The following is a 25,197-nucleotide window of genomic DNA, read 5'->3' on the forward strand; positions in this document are numbered from 1 at the left end:
TTTTCTTTATGCTGCAGCTGTGAAAATGTCAGCTCGAGTGGAGTGAAGGAAAGGAAGTACGTGCCTATTTAGTTTGGTCGGTGTGCTGACTAAGTCAGACACAGATTTTTTTCCAGTTAAGTTGTCTAGGACCATTTCTGTTTCTTTTTCTTTCCTTTTCTTGCCCAACACAAGAGCAAAGTTATTGCTGATATCTAGAATTAATGTGGTTTAGTATTAAGCAGTTATAGATTAAAGTGTAAAGTTTGGAAATTATCTGGTTTCTGTTAATGTTATTGAGGCCAAAACTGGTAAATAATTTAGTGCAAAGACCGGGAAAGAACATACAACTTCAATGCCAGCAGCCATAAAAGGAGGCAATATCGATAATTTGGTTATTATATTACTCACTGTTATGTTCATACAGACAATGCTAACAAATCACCAACCTCTGTGATTGGGCATTTGAAGTGGGCAGGAGCAAAGCAGTCGCCACTGGTGGTAAATTATTAGTAAATCTTTGTAAACAGGTAGTTCCTTTTATTTTTTTGATAGCTGCTTTTGCAATCTCTTTTATTTACCATCACTTTTAATTATTGATTATTGAACTGAGCCAGTCTTAGTGAGACTGTGTAACTATCCCTGTAATTGCTCTTTTGGGTCGGCTTCAGTAATTACATGTTTATGTCTGGTATCAGTCTGCTACCATGTATTTTGCTCAAACTATAGTCATTGGGTGATGTGAACTCAGGTTTTAATAATGTTCCCACACCAAAACATCCCCACATTTTGTGTCATAATTGTTTGGCAGTTTCAAGAGATGCAAATAAGAACTGATGCGACAAAGAGGATGTGTATTTTGCAGGTATCCCTAACAACAACCACCTTAAAATCCATTAGTTTTTAGCATGTTAGTTCCCACAATCACACTGCTGTATATCTCCTGCTAAACAAAACAGTGGACCTGATGTAAATTAATTCTGTCCACTCTTGGACATCTCAAGGATTTAGAGTTCTGAAAGTTCAAGAACATTTTTTTTAAAGCAGGTCGTTGTTGTAGTTTCAGGCTTTATAAGGCCAAGAATGCAAGTCACCATAGTGACTGTAGTCTGAGCAGATTTAGATGTCTTTTGTATCATGACTTGACGCTGTCATGTGGTCTGACAGTGTCAAGTAACAGGTAATAATGCCCTGGCCTGTGGCGTTACATTTGACTGTATTGTTATACTCAGTCAGAGGTGTTCTAGGTGAACAGCACAGCAAGCCACCATATTTCCACAGTATCTGTAGCTGCCACTCACGGCGGCGGAACAATACTCCAACTGTGCAAAAGTAGATGAGGAAATGTTTTCCCAAGAAATGTCTGTCTTTTTTTTAAGTACCAAGAAATACGTGTACAATGTCCGCACAGACACTCAAGAGGCTGCAAGACTAAACTACTTTTCTGAAATTATTAAGAAATGTCTCATGCAACACCTTACTTCTCTTCCTACCCATGGAAACATCCTCTTTTGTGAATACCTATCAGTAAGTCTATATTCATTTCACTGTCAGTTGTAGTCCAAGGCAGAATACATGAAATGTATTTATTTTTTAAACATTAACACTTAACTTCCCATCTTAAATTGTAAATATATGGAAATAAGTCTGCAGTATAAATTTGTAATCATGTTAGAGGTGTTGCTCTCAGGAAGTCAGTGATAGTCCAATTAATTCAGACTGAAATATCTCAACAACTATCAAGTGAATTGCCAAAAAACTCGCACCAACATTCACAACATGATAAATCCTACTGCCTTCTCATTATCACTTCACTTTTCCTTTCACCACTCAACATCGATGACTGTGTTTCAGAGTGAAATAAACCCAGTGTCCGTTCTTTACAGATACACCTGTACAATCTAATGCAACCCCATACAAAAGCTGAGCATCAATGACCTTCTGATCATTACCCCACAGCCTGAACTACCATCACTTCCCCTAACTCTGTGTCTGCAATATTTATCACAGCATTTATGGTCCCAAGAGGACAAATCACGACTTTATTGTCATCAAACGATTTTTTTGGCTTAACTTGAATTGTATTATATGGATTAACCCATTTTTGTGAGGATAATCATGGTTCTCAGGATGATGTACCTTAATGAATTCTATGATGCTTCTTGGCAACTACTGAATGGGTTGCCGAGTAATTTTCTACAGATACTCAAGGTAATAAAATCTAATGACTTTGGCAATTACCTCATTAAGTAAATTAGTCCCATACTTTACTAAATGGACCAAATGCTGTTGGTGAACCTGGTAAATATGACCTGTTAATGTGTTGCTTGCATGGTTGTAGACATCCCCTCTCAAACATGCATCATGATGCATGAATTAATGCAAGTAATACAACAGAACTGTGAATTAGAGATAAGAGATGTTATCCTTTGTGTGTATATATATATATATATATATATATATATATATATATATATATATATATATATATATATATATATATATATATATATATATATATATATATATATATATATATATATGTTTTACACAATAAAACAAAAATGAGCGAAGCGTATACTTCTAAACATTTATTGTTATACTGCACTTCATGAAACCCACACTCATCTTGGGGACAACTCAGAACTGTATGAGAAAGAAAAGTCTTGTGTTTCCCATAATGCAACTAAATCCCACTAAAAAACTGTTGTGTGTCCTCTTCAAAATAATAAAACCTCAGATGGGCCCATTTCTGAGGTAAAGTCAATTATGAGATCAAGCTTTGCAGGATGTAAACTCAGTAGCGGTGATCCCGTCTTTGAGAAAAGCAAATGAAGGTGGTCTCAAGGCAACTCCAGCTGGACTTTTTTTCATAAAGCCTTCTGTTTTAGAAGATGAAAAAACAAGCCTGTTAATGATACCTTATGCCACATATACACTCACTCACAATACTGTCAAGTACAGGATTTGCAAAAGTTAGGTGAAAGTTTGTTTTCAACTCTCCGGGCAATGAGTTGATTCTGAAACTGCAGGTGATTTTCGGGCTGTTGTGTTGTACTGAATTGTATTTACCACAGAGGAAGTACAAATGAACACCTGTATTATGTTCATGCAAAAACAAAATACAGAGAGGATGGAAGTTAAAATCTGTTCTATGATCTTCTCTATTTCTCCACAGCATCAGCATAGAATCAGCTTTTGGGTTTCACACTAGAAGCTTGAAAACTCTTTATGGCATTCATTGGATAAACAGCCAACCAGTGCAGATGTTTACTGGTTAATGACTGACACGGTTGGGTTCAGTTTGACGCAGGATTAAAGTTCCACCGTCTGGTTTATGGGGAGCTTGGTGTCAGATTTGGTGCGTGTCTTTTTGTGTGGTCTCTTTCCTCTCCAGGAAACCATGACTCTGCAGCTGTTAACACAGACACTCCTTCATAAACGCACACCTGCAAGGGCGAACTAGACTGATTTCCTCCAAGACCCATGGAAAATTCTCCATGAAAAAGTACACAGACAGAACCAGCTAGGACCAGCATGTTTGCTGACAGCAGATTTTTGTTAGGTTTGGTGGAAACACAAGACACACTATGAGTTTTCTTCATGCAGTCAAAACCACATCTGATCATAAAACTTTAAGGAATATTAAGTTGAAATAAAAATTATTTTAAAATGTGCTCTTTTAAGCTGATTCTCTAAAAGTGACACCAAACAGCTCTGACGTGACTTATAGAAACAAAACTCACACACTCTCTTTAGCACATTCACTCTACTATCCCGCCTTTTTCACTCGAATGGTATCTTCATGTGTCACCTTCAACGGGCCCAACAGTAATGCATCAATTTCTCAGAAGAGATATCCTTATCGCTGTCCCACCCATGAGCTATGCAAGGGTGGAAAACCTCAAAAGAGTGCAATCTACATTATGTGGACATATTACAATCAGCCCTCAGCAGGAGACAATGTGATCAGAAACCACAATGCTGCTACTGTGCATGTAATTGCTCTCCTGAAGAGGCTCCAAGACTTGGTGTCTTGATAAACTTGCTCCAGGAAGTTTTAAAGAAAACACACGTACACCATTGTCAGACAGTGCGAGTAAAACTAGACAGTAAAAACACAATGGCTATTATTGGCAACAATACCGAGCAGCAGCACACAATGGCATTTCACAATCTGTATTTCCTTCTCAGCACACTGTCATGCATGATAAAAGGTTATGAGGATGTAAAAAAAAAGGGAGGGTGTACAACCCAATTTGAATCCTAACCGCTCATATTATTCAGTTCATCCTGAAAAGTGTGTATTGTGCCAACATGAGGAAATAAAAGGCAGCCATCACTCATACTACAGAGATCGTTGCGGATGATGCAATTCTTATCCTAAATGAGCGCAGATGCATGGGTGAGCTGCTGCAGTTGAATGATACGTTATCTGTCTTAAAACAGGGCTAAAGTTATGCATGCGGGGCTTGGCTCAGAGACCATGACATCTACTAGTTATGTAATCAAGGAGTTTTGGGACAGAGGTGAACAGTCTACCTTTAGATTCCCCTCCATTTGTACTCAGCATGAGTCAAGTTGCTTCTGGTGGCACATGTGCTTTTTGAATTCAAGAGCCTTGCTTGGTTTTGACAACAGTTTTGCTTATTCCACTAGCGATAATTCAATATCAAACTAAACCAACAATAATTTCTCACACTGGAACATTCCACTACTTTTTTTACTGTAAAAAATAAACTATTGCACATTTGTATGAAGAATATTTAAGCCTACAGCCAAGTTTTTTCTCCATGCCATCTTGTACTTTGCAAAAATTCTAATTAAAATACCCAGAAATACAGGCTTCTCCTTATATTTGCTTGCAGCTGAACAGAAGACAACAGCGACCACAAGTGGTTGATATAATGAACGGCACCGAGGATGAAGTAAAAAAATATTTATTGGATAAACATGAGCCACACAGACTTTCTCAGAAGCAAATGTGCTAATGTCATAACACATAATAAATCAGTCGCACATATTAATTCATGCACACCAACAAACACACAACAGCACTCAGTACACAACATCCACACACAGCTTCAAATCTGCAGACAACTGGAGCAGATTTTTCGTTTCTTTTTTTTTTTTTAGTGGGTGGGCCGGAAGGGGAACGGCATCCCTGTCATGAAAGGCTGAGTGGAGTACTGAGGGTGAGAGGAGGGATGGGCGGCCAGAGGGGTGTGTGGGGTGTGTGTGGGGAGCGTGGGATGTGTGGGGAGCGTGGGATGTGTAGGGAGTGTGGGATGTGTGGGGAGCGTGGGATGTGTGGGATGTGTGGGGAGCGTGGGGTGTGACGCAATGGGCGAGTGGGCGGCGTGCGGGCTGAAGGCCAGCGGAGGGGTGTGTATGTTGTTGTAGTACATCACCGGGCCGGACAACACCAACTGGAGCAAACTGTAAACACAAATACACACAAAAAGTAATGTTTACGTACATGTCTGTCACAAAAAAGCTGACAGTTGGTATACTACAAGGAGACACCATCAAAATCACAATTAACAGTAAACGTGAGTTTATATGCAATAGGTCTAGTACCTTAAAAAGTGAAAGTATGTGTGTGAGGAATTAATAATTGTGGGGAATGTTTAGGTGCTTACTGTGAATATGGTGTTCTAAATGTGTCCAAATGCAGTCCTTCTAAAACTAAACCAACTGAGAATATCTTCATTTTTACAGGCAAATGAGCCTGTAATGACAACTCATCTCTGCATCAGAAATCACACTAGATTTCTGTTCAATATCACTTGCCATCTTTAATCAGCTACACATATTGTACATTGTAGTAGAACAAGCCACAGTCAGGTTTGCTCTCCACGTGAGGATACTGATTAAAAAGTGGTAAATTTATGGCGTTTTTCAAATAAACCCCTGAAGTGTAGTGTACAATTCTGGATATAAACAAAGTCACCAATGGAAATAATGTGCTAAAGGCAATGAACACTCACTTGTTGTGGGGGAGGCGGGAACAGATGGCTCTCAGGTCCTCTGTAAAGACAATATCACATGTAATAAGCCAAATCACAATAACACAATGTATAACCAATTAATCAGTGAATTACTTCAGTGACAAAAAAAAACTGAAATCTGTAACTTTCTTTAAAGTTATCTAAAAGCATAGTCTTCATTTGAGTGTCTGTCCCTATTAAAACTACCTGAGGCACTGTGATGCTACTTGTCCTGGCACTTGAGTAACCAGACTTGGTGTAAAATGTGTAACTGTAAGTATAGAACTGGATGCAAAAGTCTGGAAACAGACATTAAAAACTAGCTTGTGTTCAAATATTACTGCACTGAAACGTTTACTTTGTGAACATAAAAGACAGAAATAAAGAGTAACTGTGGCATTTACAAAAGTCTGGGCATGAGCTTATTTGTACCTACTTGGATTGGTGTTCATGTGTCATTGTTTGGACAGTCACTTTGGTTAATTTCATAAGGAGAAAAGCATCGCATAAAAAGCCTTCCAGGATGAATCCAATATTTTTGACAGCAGGAAAAACAGACTACATGTGAACACTTGCTGGGAACTAGTAGGTCTAACTTATGTAACTTTTACAGATAGTTTATTCTGAGATGACTCCAAACCGACACCACGTCAAAAAATGTGTTGGTGTGACTGCACTGGATTACCAAGAGTCACGTGTAAACTTTGCAAACCACAGTTTGCATATTGCTGCTAAACAACCAACATGATAGATCCTCTAAAAACAGACTAACTTGTCTATATTCCTCAGTAGTTCTTATGCAGGATCACCAGTTGATAAAATTCTATTTGATGATCATTTTGATGAGGTTAAAACTATTTAATATGCTGCAAGCTTTTATGATTTTAGCTTTTATATTTATTTATATCTAATTTTGGTTAATAAGGAGAGCGGGTAGCATGCACTCAGTGCTCTGTGGCTGATTTAGCTAATTTAGAGATGCCATCGATTTTTTTCTTTCCCTTGTGAGCAATCGATTGGTTGAAGAGAAGGGTCGATTTCAGTCATCAAAGATCTCCAACAAAAAAGACAACCTGTCTGTTGTTGGAAGTGAGTTTTGTAAGCTATCATGCTTTTGTTGTCTTTAGCCGACATCACAGTTTATAGTTTCTCTGGCAGGACAGAGGAAGATAAAGAGCATACTTGTAGCTGGATTTGAAATGCTGATTATTTAACCAGTCATTTCCAATCTTTGGCAGAGAAATGCGCCTACTGTGGCCTTTGAGGCAAACTAACAGGGCAATAATTTCGCCAACAATATGAATCTAATTACTCTGCCTTTTTTTTTTTCTACCTCGGCTTCTGTACCACTTGTACCTTTCCACACTCTTACCTCTTGAGCAGAGTAGGGCTCCACTGGCCATGGCCACCTGCAGAGCCTGTGCCAGCCGGTCGAGGGCCAGCTGGGGCAATACATGTGTATCAGCAGATGATGTGTGTGTGTGTTTGTCAGCCTGGTCCAACAATCGGGAAAGATCGGAGGTCAGAGCGGCCAAAGACTCCATCTGAAGCAGCGCCAGGCGACCGTAAAGCCCCTTCTCATTGAGTATGTTGGGCAAAAGCATGAAAACCTAGAAGCATCAAAAGATGTAAAGCGATTAAACATTAACTCTGCACATTGGAGGATTTCTGTGTATCGAAACACACACCACACACACGCTTACCTGCAGAACACTTAAATGGAGAGCAGAGAAGAGAGGTCCTGCTTCTGGCTCACTCTCAGAGCTTCCGTTGGTCAGTGCCTGCTTCTTGTCTTTCCTGTAGGCCAGCGGTGCTTTGATGCACCAGCGTACTAACCCCCCTAACGGTGTGACATCAAGGGAGCTGATTGGCTGGCTGCCAGAGAGGGGGGTGTTCAGGAAGGTGATCAGGACTAGACGAGGGTCATCTTGGATCCACGAGACAATCATCTGGAGCAGCTCTAGTGGAGGGGTGAGCTCCTCTGGAAACACACACAAAGATGTTCACGTTATTGTCGCATGCTTAGAGCCAAAATTCAACCATTTTTCCAGAGGTCACATCCATTTTTTTATGGAGGTCCCAGTGTTTATGTGTGTTGCACTTTTGTGGTATCCGAAATACCTGAGGTGAGGTCGTAGAGGGTGGTGACAGCAGTGATAAACTGGCAGCAGAAGCGTGGACTGGCGCTGTGGATATTCTGCAGGGTGGGCACAGAGCCTGGTACCATACTACAGTAATCATCTACCAGCACCTGTGCCAGGCGTACGCAGTACACACGATGGGTTCTCTGCATGTCACAAACACAACCAGAGCCGCATGATCAGTACCGAGTAATTAAATGGTCACAAAAACTGCACAATTGTCCTCATATACAGACTACAAGAGGACATCCTTCAACGAGCGTTTAAATACAGGGTGTCCCAAAAAACTGTGACATCATTTCATCACCTAATAATTTGTTTAAAATTGTTTTGCTCTCTTTGCTCAGAAAAGTGTAATCATTATTATTTTTCTTCTTTCAGGAATAGACATGCCATTTACTGCAACAGAAAAGGTGTTCTGTGTATTGAAGTACGCCCGCACTCAGTCAAATGTGACTGCGCAATGTGAATTTGTTAGGAAATTTCATAAACAAGCGCCAACAGGAAAGCAGATCTGGATGTGTCATAAGAAGTTTCAAGAGCAAGGCTGTTTGTGTCGGAAAAAAGGATCTGGACGGCCGGCAGTTTCAGAAGAGATGGTAAACATTATAAAATTAAAGAGGGGAACATTATAAAACTACCATCCCCCAGAATATTTCATTTAAAATTTGTAGAATAAAACATTTTATGTCCAAAATAAATTGTATTAAGTATCAATTCTCCTGACCATGCAGTCACTCCGATATGGACATCTCAAATGATGTCAAGTTTTTTGGGACACCCTGTATATGTGCACATGCGAATTCCCACCTGTAACCAGTTAGCAGCACATTCCAAGATAGGAACTCTGCCCACAGCGATTGCCATGGAAACCAGCTTGCCTAACAGTGCCATGCGACTCTCATCTGCCTGGTTGCCTTGCAGATTGAAGAGAGCAGAGAACATAAGCTGACGAACAGTGTCGCGGCTCTGCTCCTGGAAACAGCTGCACATGATCTCCAACAGCTGGAGCTCCTGGAGAGCACTCATCCTCTGAAAGAAAAACACAGATACACTTTATTCACTGTCCACTTTTATTTGCATATTGTGCATTTCTGGGTCATGTCTTACCCTGGCTGAGGTGTTTCTGTCCTTGGGTGCATGCAGAATGAACTCCTCGACCAGCTCCAGGGTTTTAGAGTCGACCTGTGGAGGCTGCCTCCCGGACTGCACCAGGTTACAGATGTAAATGTCCAGGTGATACAGCAGCTCCTTGGCTGCACTGAGAACATCCCGAGGGAGCAATGACTGACGAATGTCACCCATCACAACCTTGCAGAAACCCATACAAAATTTTGCTATATATTAAAACATATTTTAATATCAAAGCACCATCATTGCATTTAAATTGTCTTATTGGGAGGTTTAGAGTGATATTGTATTTAATTGCTTCCCAGCAAGCAATTAAATGGCTGTGAATGAACAGATAACTATGATTTACAACTTTCAAATTAAGGGTGGGAATGATGTTGTGGGTTTGGCTGTTCGAATAAAATATACTACAGAGTGGAAGAACAACAATAAGCAAAATACATGCAGCTACAACACAACAATGCACAGTTTCTCTTTATGTCTTCATTGTTCATACACAAACACACACAAGACAAGAAAACGACTGTCCAATCAACACGAATACAAGAAGACGAACAATAAAATATAGTTTTAACGTTGTACTCCATCTATTAGTGTGGCTGGTTGTAGGTGGCAGCTGCTATTCAGCACTTCTCGAGTGGAGGAGCTCCGCATTGAGTCGGTCCACCATCCTGCTACAGCTAGTGTTAGCAATGTTAGCTAAACAGGCTGTTGTTCTCCTCCGTAGCCCAGCTCACTTATGTTCGTTAACCCCACAGCATTAAAAACACGTTTTAAGTTCTTACCTCTGCAAAAAGCCCTCAATTCACTTAATAAATGACACAAAGACGAGACCAGTGAAAGGTCTCGCAACGACGACGGACCGCTTCCTGAAACTACGGAAGCCTGAGTGGGACAAAATCGCTGCCATTGACATTTGTCTCGTCAGCGACAGTTTGACTCATTGTTGACGAGCGAATGTCAATTTGTCCAAAAACAGTGTATCGTACGTTTACTGTCAGTTATTTTATCAAGGAAAGACCATAAGTATTTCAGTTTAGACACTTTAATTATTTTTAGTCCAACACAAACATGACTTCACAGGGCAATCTTGTTCAAAGGAAATTTCATTATATTTATTATTAATACTACTCTAAGCACCTCTGTAACGTTCGGGGTATGTTCTGGAAATGTTTCGTGAAGACTTAAAAAAATATATGAGGGAATGTTCCCTAAAGGCTTTCTAATTGATCTATTTTTAAATAACGTTCTGGAAGTATTTTCTATAGGGTCCCTCAAAGTTATTTTGCTGATTGCAGGGAATGTTGTTTAAATATAAATGTATTCATCATTCTTATACACTTCTTCTATGCAACTTTCAGGAAACTGTAAGGGAATGTTCCCTGATTTCAGTGCTTGCTAGAAATATTGTTTAAAGCTAAATGCATTCATTTTCCCTTTGTGCTTCTGCTCTGTGACCTTCAGGGAATAATCTAGGAATGTTCCCTAAAGGTGTCAAAAATAACCTTCAGAGGATGTCCTGTCAAAGTTCCTGTGAGTTTGTTTTGCTGTTTGCTGGGAATGTTGTTTAAAAGTAAATGCATATGTTATCGCTACACACATCAGTTCTGTAACCTTGAAGAATATCTATAGGAAATGCTCCCTGGTAAAATAAATTAAAGTGACAACAAATACCAACCACAGGGCTAGTAAACTTCATTAGTTCACCCTCTTGAATTTCACTATACTTTCCTGTATGTATTTTACCATTTATCTTTACAAGCCCTCTATAACCTGCTGCCAAGAAACATCCCCACATCATGATGCTGCCACCACCATGCTTAACAGTGGGAACAGTGTGTTTGTTTGCTATGAAGTGCAATATTTTGTGTCCGCCAAACCTAACATCTAGTTTGATGACTAAAAAAGCTGAAATTTAAGGTTGGTCGTGGTGGTGGGGTGGGGCTAAATCAATATGCAATCACTTATTTAACATTTCATACACATATTTTTAGCCTCCTAAGACCTGAGCTGTGGTTGGGCTTGCATTTTAGATTTCTTTTAATTATTTGGGATAAGCAGTAACCAATAAATATAATAATAGGACAATGGCTAATATGGGATTATTATATTTATTATATTTTATTATATTTATATTGTTATAAATATTGTTGCTGTTATTTTTATTATCTAAATTATTTTGTTATTGTTACTACTACTATGAATTTATTATTATTAACAATAATAAAAACAAATTTTATTTTGTACTTTTTTTCGAAAAAAATAAAAGCGATTTAACTAATTAATTAATTAATTAATTAATTAAATTATCAGTGATTCAAAATTGAAAAAAGGTGGACATTTCCCAGTGGGGTGATTACTTTTTATAGGCACTGTATATTTTGAAAATTTTTCGTGTTTCCTTTTCAGTGGGTGTTTACTCTATCACTGACAGAGATTTAAAAACAAAAAACAAAAAAAAAAACACTTAAAGAGTTGTTTTCGCTTCTGGCAGGAAACTACATAACATATTGAAAATCACTTTATCATACTGTAATCCCTTCTAATCTACACGGGGGCGCGCCCGGCACGCACGGGACCGCCTGATGGGTAAAAGGGGAAACAGCGGTGCACGTTCTCTGCTGCGCGCTCCCGGGCAGGCAGCACTTCGGTCCTCCACTTTGCCGTCCCGTCGAGAGAAGCCAGGCAGCCCGCAGGATGACCATCAACACCCTGGCTAAAGGGGGGTGGCACCGGGAGCAAATGACATGCTTTCAGAAGGTAAGATTGCATGTGAGTCTGTGTTGTTTGGGTTTGTTATGATTTTGGTGACATATTATGGGATGTTGTAGATGCAAGTATGAATTCGAGAACAGCCAACACACTTCATCTGTTGGCTCCATAAATGAAAAGCAAAGGAGTGTAAAACAAAGTAGAACATACAATAAGAGCAGAATTTTGGCTAAATTCTGACTTATTTATGTGTGTGAAGTCTTGGTGTGTGCTGCTGCATATTCACGTGTGTGTGTGTTTGTGTGTGTGTTTGTGTGTGTGTTTGTGTGTGTGTTTGTGTGTGTGCATCTCGTGCCTGACAGATGGAGAAAGTGATCGTGGCCATGCAGGACCCTGACATGGGCATGAAGATGAGAAACCAGAGGCTCCTCATCACTGTCATTCCACACGCCATGACAGGTGTGTGTGTAGAAGTGTGTCCCCTGATGTCAGTGTGCATTTAGGTCTATGTGTGTGCATGTGTGGACAGGGCACATTGCAGCTTGTCTTTGTCCCAGCCGTCATGCATAATGCAGCAGGGAATTTTTGGAGAATACTGTGTGCTTTGCAGAGCGGAGGGAAGAAGTTCAACCTGAAAACACATTCCGTCTCTCTGTGTTGTTTTGCAGGTCATGATATAATTACCTGGCTGATCCAGAAGTACAGTATCTGTGAGGAGGGTACGTGCATTTATACATATATTGTGTGTTTGTGTGTGAAGGATGAGTTGTGACTCAGTGTAGCTGGCTTGTTGTGTGTCGTTGCTAGTGTGTTGCCAGGATATGGTGTTTTCTCTCAAGCTGACGTGGTGGCGATTTATTGTGGTGGTGGTGGAGGGGGGGGGGTTGCTGTTTCCAGTAAACAAGAATAGGGTGAGCCCCAGTGGGTGCAAGTTTGATTAACTCACCTGATGATCCTGGTTTGATTAGTGTCCCCGTGGAGGCTGTTCGCCCCAGGAGGTTCCACTGTGCCTGAACTAAATTAGAGGTTGGAAAAAACAGAGTAGCCCTCTGGTCCCTTTTGCTTCCGAGCAGACTAAAGGAGGAGAAAGCCGAGTCAGTGAGCAAGGGAGGGGGAGAGAGAGAGAGTGGTAAGAGCTGATTAAAATGCAGCGCACAGCTTTTTTGGTAGCTGTCAGTCATAAAAGTAGGGCTCTTTAACAAATGAGGAGGGACTGAAGATTGATGAGGCATTTCATCACTGGAACAAAGCCTTGATTTGAGAGAGATTGCTGACAGTATGCATGTGTTTGACAGAAAAAAAGTTTTAAAAAACTGAGCACAACGAGCCGGGCTACCAGCATTTTGCCAATAATGATTATTTATTTCCCACATCAAGTTGAGTTTGAGAGCTTCGGTTCTACAGAAATGTTTCAAGTTTGATTAGATTAGATTAAACTTATTTGTCTAAAAAGTCCCGAGACGTCACAATGCAGTTAGACATCTATAAAAAAAAATGCAAAACTGAGCAATAAGTTCAACTTTAAAACATAGTGCATAGAATATTAATTTACCATATATGATACCATGACATCATGATGCCGCCACCACCGTGCTTCAGTAAGAATAAGCCATATGATAAAGGTACTGACTTTACAATGGTGTCATGGTGTTTCTAGTGCTCATCACATGTCCTATGGCATAGATATTTCTTAAAAGATTTTTTTTGGGTGCAGGCTGCTTCCGAGCAGCATCCCCACATCATGATGCTGCCACCACCATGCTTCACCTTGGGGATGGTGTGTTTGAGGTGTTATGTGGTGTTTGGTATCAGCCAAACATAATGTTTAGTAATGGCGAAAAAGCTCAATTTTGGTATAATCGGATCAAATAACCTTCCCTCAGATGACTTCAAAGTCTCCCACATGTTCTCTGGCCAACACTAGTCTGGATTTAATATGAGCTTTTTCAATAGTGGCTGTCTTTTTGCCACTCTACCGTAAAGTTGTTGTATCCACAGTCTCTCCATATCAGTTGCTGAGGCTTTTAACTCCTTTATAGGAGTCATAGGTGTCTTAGTGGCCCTCCTTCACACAAAACATATCTTATGAAAACACCTCATGAGGTCAAAATTGTGTGAGCTCAGCTAAAAAGTTACAGCGTGTCTACCCTGAAGTTTGACACCTCTTTTGTGGTATTTAACAGAGGCTCTGCACCTTGGCGGTATGTTGCTGAAATATGGATATATTTACCCTCTCAAAGAGCCCAGGTCCATCGTGTTACACCCTGACGAGACGCCCTACCGCTTCCAGGTCAGACGATCATCCCTCCCACACTATGTTCATTGTACCTGCTTTTAAAAACCTGCCCGTCCTCCAGCTCCCTTTGACTAAACTGTCACCTTCTCTCTGTCAGTGTCTGTCTGCCTTTTTCACTCTCACTCCATTAGCCCTCCTCCTAATCCTTCATCCATCTGCCACTCTCTGCTGCCACTTTTTCATCACCCGCTTTAACATCAATCAAAAAAATAAATAAACATGTTGCTTGTTTTTCTCAGACTCCTTACTTCTGGACTAGTACCCGGTGGCCTGCCTCAGAGCTGGACTATGGTAAGAAAACATGGGGGTAGAAACGGGTAAAAAAGGATCTAACCTTTTTATATAATTTACATTGAGCTATGTGGGAAAACAACCATTTTTCACTCATTATATGTATTATATAAACCAACCATATTGCTCGTGTGTAATTCCATGCAAGAAAAGATTCCATTTCATGTATAACTTTTAACAAGCATCATAATAAGCATTTAAAGAGACATTAAGTGACACAGATGATCTAGATCAGAGCACAAATATCTTAACCTGTTTTTGTCTTTCTTCTTACATCTCATCAGCAATCTATTTGGCTAAAAAGAACATAAGAAAACAGGGAGAACTGATGGAATATGAAAAGGTGAGGGAAGTGTGTGTCTGTGTGTCTCAGAGACAGAGAATGTGTTTGTGAATAATATGAATTATGCAATAGGAAAATTGGGGCAAGTGGCCTGTGTCATCGTTCCTCCTCCTTCCTTCCTTTCCTTTTCCTTTTTAGGAGAGGTACAGTGTGTTGCACAAGAGGATCAACCACACCTGGGACTTTGTGGTGATGCAAGCCAGAGAGCAACTCAGGTAAACTCACGTGCACACATGCCCCCACACACAGTGACACGTGCACACCAACTTACACTGTGATTTATGTTCAGAGCGTCCAAACAGAGGCGGAAGGCTGACCGCATTGTGCTAGAATGTCAGGAGCAGGCTTACTGGCTCATCAACAGACCCCCGGTATGTTCAATACTACTGTTCTACACTGCACTGTATACTATATACTATAGTATATTATACAACACTATACTGTTTAATATACTACACTATGCTATATTATACAATACTGTGTGCGGCTGCACTATACTATTTATTATACTCTACTATAATATACTATACTATACGGTTATATTACACTATACTACATTATACTGCGCAGTACTGTAATAGCTGCTATACTATACTATACTATACTATACTATACTATACTATACTATACTATACTATACTATACTATACTATACTATACTATACTATACTACACTACACTGTTATATTACACTATACTACATTATATTGCACAGTACTGTAATATCTACTATACTACACTTTGCCAACTATACTATACTATACTATACTATACTATAATATAATATAATATAATATAATATAATATAATATAATATAATATAATATAATATAATATAATATAATATAATATATAGTATATACTATTTATAATGCCACACTATATTTTATACTATACATTATACAATGTGATAGCATAACAATTTAAGTATATAAATAATGCAATATACTATACTATACTATACTATACTACGCTACACTACACTACACTACACTACACTACACTACACTACACTACACTGTTATATTACACTATACTACATTATATTGCACAGTACTGTAATATCTACTATACTACACTTTGCCAACTATACTATACTATACTATACTATAATATAATATAATATAATATAATATAATATAATATAATAAACTATAATATAATATAATATAATATAATATAATATAATATAATATAATATAATATAATATAATATAATATATAGTATATACTATTTATAATGCCACACTATATTTTATACTATACATTATACAATGTGATAGCATAACAATTTAAGTATATAAATAATGCATTATATAACTATTGAAGTACTGTGTGGCCATATATAAAAAGCCAGAGGTCCCATTAATGTTCACCCACAGTCCCTTCTGCCTCCTGCATGAAATATTCAACCGATCTGGTAAAAGCCTCAGCTGACAACTGGAGAAACAGAAGGGGGGGGGGATACGGAGAAACTGAGAGAATGGCAGAGGGGGAGAGAGAGGGGGGAGGATAGGGAGGAACAGAGAGAGAACGAAAATCTTCCCATTCTACGTCCTTTATGTGTTACTCAAATATGACTTTATTTTTAGACAGAGACAGACAGAGAGAAATATCAAAGGGGAAGGAAGAACTATGGGTGAGGAGGGAGGAAAGTGATGAAGCGGGGGAGAGAAGAGGGTGAATCAGAAGACAAGGGTTTGGAGGAGGGACTCCATCTTGTCTTGACCTTATGAATTAGGGACGACGGCTTGGAGAAAAAGAAAGAAACCTGGGGATAAAAGTCAGAGCTAGTGGAGTGGAAAGCTCAAGGAAGGATAAGTGCTCACACAGTCTCATCACACACAGACACACACACACACAAACACAAACCTTATACACATATGACAAACTTGCTATACTTGGATATGACTGTGTGTGTGTTTTTTTCAGCCTGGGGTGGGTAATGTGTTGGACATGGGTCTAGAGCGACCAAATAACTTCAGTTTGCGAGTTACACTGGTCAGTGACTTTATTTACTTCCTGTTTTTAATTCCCCTCTGACAAATTAAATGTAATGACATGTCTAGTTTGTAATTCTGCTCTCCGTGTTTTATTGCTTTGCTTTTTTCTTGCTGCTGGGATTGTTTCAATGTAAGTGTACAAGTGAGCTCCACTATACCACGGACAGTTATAGTATAATATAATATTTTTAACATCAAGGTTAAAAAAAATTCAGGCCCTGACATGATAGTACATGTAGTCTAAGATATTGTGGCCAAAAAATATCATAATAAAGATAATACTGTGCCATTTATAAAAATAATGTATCAAATGTATCATGCTATATATTGTTACTGGTGGTGTTGTATTGGTTTCTATATGATTAAGTATTACAGTTATTATTAACACCAAATATGGCAACATCTCTATTCCCACATTAAATATTAACTGTTTAAAACCATTTCAAATCAGCAACAGTCCACAAAAACATCCATCTGTGATGATAATTAAATATAAACTAGTGCATCTCAGTTATTTTTTCCCATATTCAATACAAAAGGGTAAACTTTCATATACATCATATATTATTACATGAAAAGGGCATTATGCAGTAGCTCTTTAAGCTCTCCCAAGTTCTTACATCAACATTTCTTGCCATTTCTCTCAAAGCTACGGTCATTTGTGTTGCTTGTGCACCTTTACCACAACTCTTTACGGAGTGGCTTACACTTATGACAGACTGCTGTAAGGCAAATACAGTTAAACCGTCTAAATATGCCAACATTTTCTGACTTACAATGAACGTGCAACATTTTAGCGAGGGTACAGGACAGGATATGCATGAATTATTATTAATATTTGAGGTAGCTACATTTTAAGTTATGTGTTCTTATAAAAACATATGTAACATCTGTATTTTTATACTTTTATAATGTATATTAATAGTTTTTTAGATATAGTTTGACATATGAGGAATATACAGTATGAGATTATACACTGCTCATAACATAATGTGTATTTTTTATCTTTAAATTTTCATCTACTACTGATACTTATAAATATTTAAACTGGTTTTCACTCCATTTCCCAGTTTACAAAATTGTCTCATAAGAGACCATTACAGTTTGTTCAATACAGGCTCTATATAACGACACAAATATACCATGAACTGTGCTTATCTTTGATTTTCTTATTGCTTCTACTATATATCCAGCATACAACCCTTAATGGCAGAAACGCCATCCCAGATCTATGAGAAAAGTATTACTATATATTCAGTAGTAGTAGTACATGTTAACTTTATCTAGAAATACAAAGAAAATTCAGATTGTGAGTGTGTGTACTGAATATGTCACAAATGACGCAGTTCTGTGATGATGCTGTGTTTCTCTTTGCAGAACTAGAACAGTGACTACTACAAAAGAGAGGTAAATATCATATATTATTTACATGCCATCACTTTAAGTCCACTGAGTGTGTATACATGTGTTGCTCTCTGCCTTTGTTTACAGATTGAGACCTGCAGACGAGCCTTAGGAAGAAACCGTGTAAAGTCATCCATCTGCCTAGAAGGGTACGTGTCAGTGTGATGAAGGGCTCACATACAGACACACACACGTACATGTACAGATACACATAAGCTCTAATGGACATTGCTTGACCCACACACACACACATAAAGCTTAGTGCTCCCACTATAAGAGCCACTAATGGATGCTTCCTGAGGCAAGTTGGAATTAGTGGCCATTAACTCTTATGATCTGCTGCACTAATACAATAATACTGCGTGTGCTTTCTTGTGTGTGTGTGTGTGTGCATGCCGCTACATCTGTGGGTGCAGTTTTGTGAAGTACAGCGAGCAGTACCAGAACCACGATCCCATTATGCAAGGCTGCCTTCCCAGTAACCCCTGGATCTCTGATGACACTGCACATTGGACGATGAACGCAGAAATGTGAGGAAAAAGCATAAACACACGTTAGAACGCCGGACGCTCAAAACCTTTGTCACAAAATTTTGTGAATGTTCTTAAAGAAAGTATTAGAAGTTTTACTGATATATATGTAACCACTTTAGATATTTTTAGGATTTTTTGGAAGATTTTTACTCATTTTCTTAATCTTCTTGCCAATTTTGGGGATTTTTAAAAAATAAAACTTTTAAGGAATTATTGGAATTTTCTTCCTCGAGGTTTTGCAAATTTTCTGAAATTTGGGGAATTTTTTTACTGAATTTTGGGATTTTTTTCAGACAAGGAAACAATATTTTTTTGGTGCCCGTACAGGAAGACAACAGGAGGGTTAAGGTGTCGGTTCATATTTTAGTTCAAAGTTAACACAGCATTAAGCCCCTCAGTGTGCCTGGATGTACCTTGTTGAGTTTGGTGCCTTGTTTCAGGGTGCCCACGCCGACACGTCTCCGAGTGGAATGCTGGAGCTTCAGCTTCATGGAGCTTCTCAAAGATGTTATGGGGAGGAAAGAGTTCATGACCTACCTGGAAAAAGAGTTCAGCGGTGAGAAAGAGTGACAGAAATGTCTGATTAGTGAGATAGATACACCTCTATTTCACAGTTTCAATCAGATTCATGTGCTCTAGATTAGTACAGTACAGAAAAATCAATTTAATTGCTATTCATAGTGTCTTTTAACGGATTTGTATTCTTATTAGCTTTCAGAATCTCATTATCTTCCCTGATGACATTTTCCAATCCCAGTAGGGAGAGATGGAAAAGACAAGGTAGTGGAACGGAAGTTTAATTTCATGACATGAGAAGATTAGTAGAGCAGGAGAAGGAATCTGAGACAGATTAAAGAGTGAGATATACAGTAGAGGAAGTCAAAGAAAAAAAAGGATTTTTTCATCCATGTTTGCCAGAGGCCAAGGTTTTTAACAGAGGCCATCCGTTCTATAAAAAGTCTCACCGTGTGTCATATTTTTTCTTGCGTCATTGTTGTTTTATGCCCACATATCTTCACTGTTTATCTCTCCGCCCTCAGGGGAGAATCTGTGTTTCTGGCAGGCGTGTGAGGATATTAGACATGGAGAAAGTTCCAAGATCGCAGAGAAAGTGGAGGAGGTCTACAAGTAAGCGGAAAAGCATTTAAACACGCTTTCATTTTGGATCATCAGATGGCTGACACTCTTTTGTGTGACCCCAGAAATTTCCTGGCTCCCGGCGCCGCCCGCTGGGTCAACATTGACAGCAAGACGATGGATAAAACCTTGGAGGGGATCAAACGGCCGCATCGCTTCGTCATGGATGATGCACAGATGCACATCTACTTCCTGATGAAGAAGGTCTGACCTCTGAGTCACACACAGCAGTTTCACACTTCATACGCACATGAAAGGACCAAAGACGTGCTTTTCTTTTTGCATATTTAAGCCAATTTACTACAAACCAGTTACACTTGGAGACTTTTTAAATCAGTCTGCACTTAAACTGTATAGCTGTAGAAATAAAAACAGAAAGCTTTCCAGACAGGAAGTGATTAATTCTATCCTTTGCACTTCGAGCTTTAGGCATTAAGGTTGCATTATAGACATACAATGTGTACAGCCTGTCAGTTCTGCTGAATGCAATTAGAATACTGAAAGCGTATCTTCCTTCTGTCTTTTCACACAACCCTAAAGATAGCATCCAACCCTTGTTCTCAATCATTTTTTCACATCAACTATCTTGTGAAGTTTCTTGAATCTGCGAACTGACTTTCACACCAAATGTCACAGAAATGTATATATAAGAAAATATCAAACTTAGCAGAAATGTGACATTTTTTACTTAGTAAATTAAAGACGGTAAAAACATGTTATGGTCCTTTAAGCTGAGTCCAACCTTAAAGGACTGCTTTGACATTTTGGGAAATTTGCTTCCCTACAGAGAGTTAAATGAGAAGATCGATACTACTCTTATGTCAGTGAGCTTTGGAAATGCTGCTTCATCTTCAGACAGAGCCAAGTTAGCTGTTTCCTCCTGTTTTCAGTCTTTACGCTAAGCTAAGCTGAATAGCTCCTGGCTCCAACTTCAGATTGCAGGAGACATTTGAGAGTGAATCAGTCTTCTCTTCTTACACTCAGCAAGAAAGCGGAGTACTGCACATTTTTTCTTAAGTCAGACAGTTTCTTTGCCCTCCTCCAAAGCCTTATTCTGATTAGATTATTTTTAGGACTTGTTTACGATCATGTCTGGCATTTGTCTTTAGGGAGAATTCATTTGTGATTCGCTATTTTGTAACAGCAGTGGGCAAATTCACACTCGGGATGAAAACATGCTTTTGTCATCTTTAATTGGACAAAAATTACTCGATGTGTGAAGCAAGTTGAGAAAGGCTTTTTTCCACATTTCAGCATCACTGGTCTGTCAAAAAAGCCCAAAAGACAGTTCGCAGCCAATCTATAACTAAGAAATGGCTATGGCAGGATCCTCCCACCATGTCAGCATGGTTGGATATAACACTGGATATTTATTAATTGGAAGAGATAACAGCATTTATGAATCAAAAACAAGACTGGTTTGTTGCATGTTGTGAAAAATGGGTTACGGATATAAAAATTAAAAAGCCCAGTTTAATTTTGAGTCTGAAAATTTAAAGACAATGTAATGGTCACTCCATAATGTTCTTATAGATGTTCGCGTTTCTGTTTATTTTATTTTTTATGTATTTATTTTTTGATGGGAAATTGTTTCTGGAAAAAAAGAACAATGATAATATTGTGCACATGCTGGCACACGTGAATTGTACCCATCACTAAAAATAGTTAAAACTGATAAATAAAGAATTAAAATGAATAAATAAATCATCTCTAAGATGGAGACAGGATCTGTTAGGATCTAAAAGTGAGTCACATCGTCTACTTTCTTACACTTCAGACTGTTGAAATTAAATCGTACTGTGACTCTCTGCTTCACTGTGGTATTTATGTCGGAATTTAGCACTGAGGAGTATCAATGTAAAAGAAATCTATGTCTGAATGATGTCACTTTAACCAATATGAAGTTTTATATCACATGTATATTTTGAGTTTTCTTTCTATTTTATATTTTCTATATCTTTATTTTATTTTACTTCATTCAATCTTATTTTAGTTTACCTTCACTTTATACCCTACCCTAATATTCTGTGTTGTCTTATTGTTGACCCCTGTGTTGAATAACCAGCTGCTGTAACAACTGTACTTTAATAAAGTCAGTCTAAGCCTATGTCCAAAAAAGGGCTTAAGTTATATTTTTCAAACAAGTGAAACTCCCTCTTGTCCTGTGTGAATGTGGTGTCATTGGGTCGGTAGATCTAGAAGTCCTGCATTAGTTGGCTTTAGTTAGCTGGTGACTGCACTGACAATCACTGACTCAATACTCTTCTTTTCTTGTCCATGAACTAACATTTGTTGTGTGTATATTTTCAGGATTCTTACCCAAGATATCTGAAGTCTGACCTGTACAAAAACATGCTGGCCAAAGCTATCATCCCCCAGGAGACCAAGAAAAGGTGACATTTAATTTTCATTACCACTTTTTTCTCCTTTCAGATTAAAAACGTGTATTTATTCAGCGCATCCCTCTCCCCTCTCAGCGTGTTTCCCTTCATGAGGCGCCAGCGGCACTCCAGCCCCTCCCCTGCTCAGGCCGCTGCCCAGGCAACGGAGGAAGATGGGCGGGGCAAGGGGGCGGGGCCAGCAGGTACCAACTCTGATGTCTGATGACGCACAAAGAAAAGCCCAACAAAACCAAAAAGCACCAGACTCAGTCATCGCCTCAGTCACAGCAACCACCCGAGGACGTCTCTTCTGCTCGTTTCTTTTGAACACCGGAGCTTTTCTTTCACCGCTGCAACATCACTAGAGTTTAGGATTTCAGAGAACAGGTGTTACTGCAAACCTCAGCAGCTAAAGCACGAGCGGAGCTGTTAGTGCCACTGTTCCAGCTTTTATTGCTGCATCTCCATCCTATCCCTGCATTCTGTCTCAGTCCAAAAAGGATGTGGAATTCTTTTGGACATCGTCCCTTATGACAAATCCTCCTTTCCCTCTGTTTGTTAAGAGCAGGTTTAGGTAGAAGGTTTAGGTTGTGAATGGACAGTAGAGATGTATTTAGTCAGCATGTGTGTGATTATTGTCTGGTTCATTCCATGCCGGGGCTTCACACTGTGATTGTTGTTGCTGTTAATTTTGCTCAAGCACGTGTTTATCCCAATAAAATATCACAAATGTTGTGTTGTGTCTTCAACTCTGCATGCTGTGAATGCTTTGAATCTACTTTTTCAACTTTTGTATCTTTTTCTTTCGTGTTTTTAGGCTTTACTATACATCACACATCATTCTAATGGTCTGTTTCAGGACTCACTAAGCTTCTGTGCCTCATAAACTGCTTTCAACAAATCAATTTAATACCAAATTGATACTATGGTAATTCAACCATTGCTACTTCTAGAGGTTATGTCCAGAAAACAAAACAAAAATAATGACCTATTAGTAATTTACAGCTGCATTTGTCTATGCATGCAGCTCTTTTTCTCCTCTACTTCGTGTTATTGTATTTTTCCTTTGTGAAATAATAACCTTGCAGTTTTTTCTACCGTTCTTACCTGCTGGTCATGTGGAAGTTGCAGTTTATTTTGCTGGACTAGCTCCCTCTGCTGGATACATGTAGTGATCATACTCCACATGAAGGGTGCCAGAAAAACATATCTGTTAACAACCAAAAAGAAAAAAAAAAAACAATTAAAAAAAAAAAACGGAGAAAATGATGGCAAATATCTGTAAAATAGATTTTCAACACATTTAAATACAGTGTAATTTTATGGTCCTATATTTTAAAATAACAATTTACCATTTGCAAAAATATGGACTTTTGATGTGAAAACATTATTTACAGTTTTGGTCTGTTTTTTTGTTTTTTTTTTTTTACTAGATATTTATATTTAAAGAAACAGGAAATATCTGTAAAATAAGAGTCAAACAAACAAAAAATAACGGGAAATATTTCTATATTTTTATTCTATATTTATCATTATGATTTCAATACAGCAAAAATGGTGTAATTTTATGGTCACAAATTACCATTTGTAAAAATACTGATTTTTGATGTGGACACTGTTTACAGTTTCGACCTCATTTTACACAGTTCACATATAAATTAATACTTTTTTACCAGTATTTTTGAAAGTAATTATTATCTGTAATTTACCAAAACAGGGAAAATCAGTAAACTAACAGTAAACTCTTCAAAAAAGTCACATTATATTTGCACAATTCAGCCTGTGAAACCAGCTGTGTGAAGACTTTAAATCTGAACAAAGATTTCTAAAGTTTGACAAAAGGACAGTGACAATGTCATCAGGTTTTGAAATTATGGGAATTACAGGGGTCAATATATAATTGAGGGACTTTTGAAGTCTGTGGGATATGTCTTGCATACATTTTTATTAAAGGTAAAAAAATTTTTTATGTTCATTATGATCATGTCTTTACAAACTCCATCATTATTTATTATGGAAACAATCATTTATTAATAAAAATGACTGGATATCACTAAAATGTCAACTAAATAAGTGTCCGAATTTATTAACAACCACCTTCTAATTAGCTAAACAATAATAAAATGAGCTTATTTAATAATTGTTTTGATTGTGTTCTTTTTGTTAGGTTGAGATAATCATGACAGATATTTCTTTTTTGGCAATACATCAAATTTTATGTGGAAAAGAACAAATTGTATCTGTGTCCAAGAAATCACTTTCAACTAAGTCACCCGTTACAAAAACACCTCTCAAGGAAATGTGTTAATTCCAGATCACATGACCTGCTCCACATGATGTCATTTCCTCCTGAAGAAAAGACTGGCAAGACTCCAAGGCTTTCTGAGTTATTTAATATAAAGTAGTGTGTGAGTCAAGTGTGGATTTATGGCATGTTAACAGGTTTACTACAATATCTTTAGAAATAACCTTCAACTGAAATTTTACTCAATATTTAGAAGAATCTTTCTGTAAAAATGCCATGTGGTGTTTGGTTATAGGCGGCCATATTGATTTTAGGCCTGAAAACAGCAAAAATGTCAACCATGATACAAAAGTCCTGCACTTATATATTGACCCACAGGATTCTGAAGCCTAACTCCTATCAGAATCTAAAACCTAAGGCCTGATTTTGATAATTGGCCTTCTAATCTGTCTTGCAAGTTCCCTAATTTATGACACTGCTCACAGGAGAAGAAAAACAAGCCGACATACAACGGATCAGCTGCAACTTTAAAACCACCTGGAGCACATCGTCTGCTGCTGTCATCTGGAAGCTGGTGTAATAGAACGGATGATACATGTCAAATGGAGTCC

General features: G+C 38.3%; 2 protein-coding genes across 2 annotated transcripts; one reads left to right on the forward strand and one right to left on the reverse strand.

The window, feature by feature from the left end:
* Window positions 1-4,903: 4,903 nt before the first annotated feature.
* ints15 (integrator complex subunit 15) lies at window positions 4,904-10,173 on the reverse strand. Its single transcript, XM_023297538.3, has 8 exons — window positions 10,027-10,173; window positions 9,221-9,421; window positions 8,921-9,142; window positions 8,091-8,256; window positions 7,673-7,950; window positions 7,342-7,579; window positions 5,970-6,009; window positions 4,904-5,418 (listed from the first exon to the last, which is right to left on the reverse strand). The coding sequence occupies exons 2-8, from the start codon at window positions 9,413-9,415 to the stop codon at window positions 5,112-5,114; spliced, it is 1,446 nt and encodes a 481-aa protein (XP_023153306.1). The 5' UTR covers window positions 9,416-9,421; window positions 10,027-10,173; the 3' UTR covers window positions 4,904-5,111.
* Window positions 10,174-11,843: 1,670 nt separating this feature from the next.
* Window positions 11,844-23,090, forward strand: rgs11 (regulator of G protein signaling 11). Its single transcript, XM_023297375.3, has 17 exons — window positions 11,844-12,001; window positions 12,316-12,412; window positions 12,622-12,672; window positions 14,137-14,243; window positions 14,489-14,540; window positions 14,825-14,883; window positions 15,022-15,098; window positions 15,173-15,254; window positions 16,816-16,884; window positions 18,270-18,293; window positions 18,378-18,439; window positions 18,707-18,820; window positions 19,264-19,379; window positions 19,864-19,951; window positions 20,026-20,164; window positions 22,271-22,353; window positions 22,438-23,090. The coding sequence occupies exons 1-17, from the start codon at window positions 11,939-11,941 to the stop codon at window positions 22,562-22,564; spliced, it is 1,410 nt and encodes a 469-aa protein (XP_023153143.2). The 5' UTR covers window positions 11,844-11,938; the 3' UTR covers window positions 22,565-23,090.
* The last annotated feature ends 2,107 nt before the right edge of the window (window positions 23,091-25,197 follow it).

Source organism: Amphiprion ocellaris, chromosome 10 (assembly GCF_022539595.1).
Source record: "Amphiprion ocellaris isolate individual 3 ecotype Okinawa chromosome 10, ASM2253959v1, whole genome shotgun sequence".
Taxonomy (NCBI): domain Eukaryota; kingdom Metazoa; phylum Chordata; class Actinopteri; family Pomacentridae; genus Amphiprion; species Amphiprion ocellaris.